Below are 6,011 nucleotides of genomic sequence, written 5' to 3'. Positions count from 1 at the left end.
AGAAGTATTTATCACTAATGAGGTTACGCGTACCGGAGGATCATAAGTTCTTGTAAATTTGACCTATGAAATTGGATTTAGCTGATTAATGTCATCTTTTTATACTTACCACACACAGATGAGGATATGTTTATTTTGTAAAAACGTTTGCAACGTTTTGAGAAAATCATCGTAAAGCTTAAAAAGTGTATATATTCGTGATCAATATCAAGTTTTGAATTGATTTAGTTATGTCTGTCCGTTCGTCTTTGAAAATTCTATTGGAAACATTAACATATCAGTCCCGCTCGTCATCCTTTGAATGATCCATCACGTGGTACACGTACTTATATGTCTTCAACGTTCCTTTAAAATTATCTTACACTAACTAACCTCTACTTAGCAGGAACAACAACAGGTCGAACTGAATTGACGGGCAATCAGGGAAAAGGCAATGTCTTGCCTGAACCGCCTTATTGTGGTGGCAATAATGAAGAAAGAACTTTGGAACCCACTTTACTCACGAATCCATATACTTGGATGGCATTGCTGAGTTACACAAATGGTAAGTAAAAGTGAATCAGAGAACAATTGTTTCAAGATTTTTCTCACCTTCATCGCTTTCTTTCTTTGATCAACGAATACAGAGAATGGTGACGACGAGTTCTTGTGCGGAGGTAATCTAATAAATCAACGTTACGTTTTAACAGTTGCTCATTGCGTTACTAATAATTTGGCGAACAAAAAACTGTAAGTCCATTGTATTTTTCTTCTAAAACCATGTTTTACATTATTTTTCTCTTACGTTCAGCTCTAAAATACGTTTAGGAGAATATAAGTTAGGTGAGGAGAAAGAGTGCAAGAATGGTGAATGCAATGAAAAACCTTTGGATTTAAATATCGAGACTATAATAGCACATCCAGACTATAATAGTAGAAGTGGTCACAATGATATCGCTTTAATTCGTTTAGCAGCTAATGTCAATTTCACGGATTCCATACAACCTATATGTCTGCCTTTACCGGAAACACGGGTGAATTTAACGGGAGGAGAAATTTTAACTGTCGCCGGTTGGGATCCCCCACGGGGGAATGCTAAAGTGAAGAGTCATGCGAAAGCAACTATCGTCGAGCATACAGATTGTGACAAAGAATTTCAGAGTCACCGTAAACCATTAATAACTTCACAGATTTGTGCTCTTGGTGAAGTTTCCAAAGACAGTTGTGGTGGCGATTCGGCTAATCCTTTAATGCGTAAAGTTTCTAAAGATCACTCGGATAATTGGTATTTAGAAGGCATGTCATCACTTGGCTATCGTTGCAGCAGCGAAAATTTTCCTGTAGTCTACACAAGGGTAGCTGACTATGTCGATTGGATACAACAAATCATAAAAGAGTAGACAAACACAACAGTCGTTCGGAAGTTGTCAAGCCTTTCCCTCTCACAAATTGTAGCGAATAGAGAAAGCAACGAATTGTATCAAACCTATTACAGTTAAGCTACATATGTTTTTCAAACAACTACAATATCAATAAATTGCCTATAAACTTATAAAAAAAAACCATTGAAACTGTTATAGTTTAGCAATAGCACGACTAATAAACACTCTACATCACTTCGATTGAAACAAATATTTTCAACTCTTCCTTATGTTAAATATAATAATTCACTATTGATTAGTCTTTCTTCTTATAAATGAAACAACCTGAGCCTTTCAGGCGGTGCAGTTTATTCTGACAATTCGTAACCATTTCTCTGTGACATTCGTAGAGGGCTACCATCTTTATTGTACATCATTCCAATGCTGCTAGCATATATACTTCAAGTGTTTTGTGGTTCAAATCTCCAAAAACCAAAACCTTGCTTCCATGTGAGAAGACTTTTTTTTTATATAACCATTTATCCGAAAGAAAGTTCAAAAACTCTTCCCATTCCATTCACATTTTCAGCATCGACTTCCTATGTCAAACTACTGTTCGGAAAATCTTTTCATGTAACAACTTTCTCATAATAAATCTTTGCGAGGAGAGTGGTCGTAAAAATGGTCCGATTCATATTATTTGCAATAATGTGGAGACCAAAGTCGTCCCCTATTTAGATTCTAAACTTGGTGCTAAGAAGAACTATGTGCTTCGTACGTGTAATAGGTTTGGAATGAGGTATTTTAAAGGAAGTATTAGAAGTTGTAAAGCTATCATACTAATAGACTGCTTCAAAGTATATACAAGTAAGGATGTTAAAGTCGGACAAATCTGACCATTGAATACCCTATACCATTTCTCATAATACAGTCATTCAATCATTTTCTTAAGAATACACCAAAAAATGTAGATTGTAGTATGTGCATGATTTCTATGACTTCAAGCCAGGTGTTGTCATCATAAAAGGATTTGCTATTAGGACAGTCCCTGTAGGTGGTGCGGTATAAAAACTGCACCTGTGTGAATTGAATTCCCTCTGGTTAATTAGCTAAGGGCAAATTTTCATCATAAAATATTAAAAATTCGACCATCTTGGCATACAAAGGCTTGTCGTTCAGTGTTATTTTCTGAATCGATCTAATCTTGTCTGTCCGTCTATTGGCCGTGGTTTCGTGTGTTCAACTTATATGCCGCAATATTCGGGAAACAATGTTAAAAGTCGGTACACTGACTTGCTTTGGCCCAAGGACGAATGCCATTAAAAATGGTTCAGATCGGTTCACATCTTCGACCACTGCCCATATGACGACTTTTTTAAAAATTTAACTCTCGAAAATTTCTCGAAAGAAGTCGTCGAGTACCGACTTTTCTACAGTCTAAATTGGTACGAAGAATTTATTTCTGCTATGGCAATCTTTTAACTTTCCAAACCCCCTTCTCCCTTACGAAGTTGAAGCGCGTGGGTCTATATGTTGGACCTCACGCCATATAAGATTTCACGTGGCTGGTAAACTCTTCAGAAAAAGGTACATTTTTTTATTAGTTTATAATTAAAATTGGCCGATAGTAGCAATTTAGCAGTAAAATTAATGGTAGGGATCACATAGGTCTATTTTTTAGATTCTAACATATGTAATCATGAAAGAAAACTGATTTTTTTGACGGAAACTGAAAAATACTAAAATGTTTAGGAACTAAATTAATTTCGTTCAATTTGGATCACGCCATATGCTATTTTAGGCATCGTCCAACATCCGGGATTACATAAAATTAATGCGTAATTTTTGTTAGATTTTTACAAAAACAAGTCAATAAGTGTACTGGGCGATGGGAGACAATGTATCCTAAGGTTGACTTTCCCCGATTGTAATGTTTTTACTTATCCTTCGAAACAATCAATGCTTGCTTGAGAGGAGGCAAGAGTTTGTCATGCCGATAATCTCTCGACTACATTTCAAAAATAAGGAACAGGAAGGAATTGCGCAGAGACTGTAATGTTTCCCTATGTTCCCAACCAGAAGTCAGAAATTTAGCTTTGCAACTTCTCTTATCAAAAATCATTTATTTATTTATGTTTGGCTGCTGTTGTCATCGGTTTAGGAAGTCGCACGCATAGACTTTACATTGGTATGCGTGCGGGTTACTCCATTTTCAACTCTTAAGCTTTAATAATAATCGGGCCAAATATATCTCTCCATCCACGAAATATATTTAGAGATCATGAAGTACATAGCAGGCTTTCCTGGAAGACAGCCAAGGCTATTACCTACTATAAATGGTATTTCATTGATTATTGCAATTAACGGTCCACCAAAATGATGCTGGAAATGAAAATTATTTAAACTTTTATAAGCTTCGACATATAAATGCTGTACTTGGCAGGCATCTCTTGGATTGTCTGGATTTACGGCACAGACAACATTGTATTCTCCTTTCTTACGTGAAAAAAATAAGCGATCTAGCGGTGAGTAATCTTCTTCACATTCATTTTTTTGATGAACTTTGAGAGTTACGTTTAGCAAATCTTCGGAAAAGCCAGCTAAAACAAACAAATGTTATTAAATATATTACTTGTTTTACTGCTAAGCTAAACCTCAACTAACCGAGAGAGGTGGGCAGATAACCTAAAGCAATTACATCAGTCTGATCTTCTATAGTGACACCTGTCCAAAAACAAGCTGGAACTCCGGATGTAGGGCTAGGCCTAGATATGAAGAGATGAGCGTTACGTTTCCGAAATTAAAATGTTGTCCTATTCGTATAAATGCACTTACGCTATAGGCTTGACCAGTTTAATTAATGCTATATCAGAACGACTTATCTTAAGAACAGCATAAGATGATTTATAATCAGGATGTTTGATGCATTCAGCAATTTCATAGTCTCGTGCGCTAATACGATCTGTATCGGCCGCTCGCACCAGAGAAGGTAAGCCCCTAAATTATGTGAAATAGCAACGATGTCTGTATTGCGTATAGGATCTGTTCGTAAGTCTAGTTTCTGACTCACTCGTTATCATCCAAGCAACTCGCGGTCGTAACAAGATATCGGGCCGAGACAAGAGTAGCAATACAGGCGTATCGAATTTTGTTATACGGATCGTTTTCCACTTTCCATCCTAATGTATACTGCAGGGAAAATATTACAATTATATCTGCATTGAACTTTATGGTGACCATTTTACGAGTTTTTGTACCCATTAGGAAATAAGATAGGTGTAAAAATCTATTTTCGTTGCAGGACACGCAGAATCGCATATCAGAAATGCTGAACGACATATGTAGAAGTATGTACATATATCTAAATGGTTGTACATTTGTTTGTCCCTCCCTTTATGGTTGCATTATTTGACGTCTCAATAATTTAAATTAGTGATCAAAAATCGGTCAAGGGTAAAAAAAAGGGGATATATCTATAAATAAATCCGTATCGTTGAGCGGAGACTTTGGCAAGAAATATCTGGATAACTAAAAAAATAATTTTGATTGACTACTTTAATTTCCGTTCTGTCATCTAAAAAGTAGGAACACTGAAAGACCCTGAAACTCTTCAACATAACCTCAAAAGTAGCAAGCGAAAGTGAGACGTTGTTATCAAAACGTCCTATAATGAGGTATCAACTCCAAGTTGACTTGTTTAAGGAACATGGCTCAAAATCCAAGGGAGCATTCCTAAGATCGTATGTACCTAGCACTCACACCAGTCTTCCTATTAACTACTTTCGTATCACTTGATGATTTTAGTGAACGGGCAGATGGACAACCACTTTGTAAAATTATTTCGCTTTCATTCGCGAAAATCAAGAGGATTTAGTACTACAAACCGCATATGGAAATTCTCTTGTTAAGCCTTTTTCGTCATCAGTTACCGCTTCTCCCGGTTTATGGTATTCATCGCACACTGCGTTATATTATAAATAAATGAAGTAATTTACTAATTGTTTTAGTAAAGTTCCGCATTCTACATACTTCGTTCGGTCAAACTTTTCTTGCTCATCGCGGGCAACCCGTCCACAGAACGTAATAATAAATTCGACCTTGCACAGCAAACCTGAGGGGTTCCATTTGGGTCGCGTCCGCATTTATCATCGTTTAAATGAGTAATATTTTCATTGCGTTGACAAAGGGTATGGGGAACACATAAACTAGGAAAGCGGCCCGTATCACAATCGCTCAGGATTCCAATGGCATCCGCATTAGACGATCGAATTAAGCCTTAAATTGTTTATTGAATTTTTTTTAAGTAACAAGAGTTTATTATTGTTTTAAATCTTGAATACCTTCGGTCAAAATTATAATAAATACAAATTTAATGGGAAATATTACAAAATGCATTACGCAACTTATTGATTGATGGTTGTGCACTAAAGGCGAGAATGGTTTTTCAACTAAAATATAATCAAACAGTGAAGCAGCGAGATGCAAATCGATTAGCATATCAGTTTTATACAATCATTTGTTTATATACAAAGTCAAAGCTCTTACTGTGTGCTGATAAACCTAGTGATGCGAACGTAGGGGGTAAAACCCGTCTCACATGGTCTTTCCCGCCTTTTTATTGTCACTGGCTTTAAATTAATTTGTTTTTTCAAGATTTTTCAATTTTTGCAA

The 6,011-nt window shown here is 36.2% G+C and overlaps 2 protein-coding genes across 2 annotated transcripts; one reads left to right on the top strand and one right to left on the bottom strand.

Moving 5' to 3' along the window:
- The first annotated feature begins 356 nt into the window (after window positions 1-356).
- On the top strand, window positions 357-1,518 carry LOC119644067 (serine protease 7-like). Its single transcript, XM_038043591.1, has 3 exons — window positions 357-544; window positions 627-729; window positions 791-1,518. Exons 1-3 carry the CDS (start codon window positions 520-522, stop codon window positions 1,377-1,379), a joined length of 717 nt encoding a protein of 238 aa, XP_037899519.1. The 5' UTR covers window positions 357-519; the 3' UTR covers window positions 1,380-1,518.
- A 1,784-nt stretch (window positions 1,519-3,302) lies between these two features.
- On the bottom strand, window positions 3,303-5,804 carry LOC119644068 (serine protease snake-like). The gene is made up of 8 exons (XM_038043592.1): window positions 5,681-5,804; window positions 5,370-5,615; window positions 5,225-5,301; window positions 4,411-4,529; window positions 4,176-4,337; window positions 4,005-4,105; window positions 3,777-3,940; window positions 3,303-3,722 (listed from the first exon to the last, which is right to left on the bottom strand). Exons 1-8 carry the CDS (start codon window positions 5,733-5,735, stop codon window positions 3,567-3,569), a joined length of 1,080 nt encoding a protein of 359 aa, XP_037899520.1. The 5' UTR covers window positions 5,736-5,804; the 3' UTR covers window positions 3,303-3,566.
- Window positions 5,805-6,011: the final 207 nt, after the last annotated feature.

The sequence above is a fragment of the Glossina fuscipes genome, unplaced genomic scaffold, assembly GCF_014805625.2.
Source record: "Glossina fuscipes isolate IAEA_lab_2018 unplaced genomic scaffold, Yale_Gfus_2 83969, whole genome shotgun sequence".
Lineage (NCBI taxonomy): Eukaryota > Metazoa > Arthropoda > Insecta > Diptera > Glossinidae > Glossina > Glossina fuscipes.
Note: the sequence above shows the minus strand (reverse complement) of the source record. Positions and strands in the feature narration are given on the sequence as shown.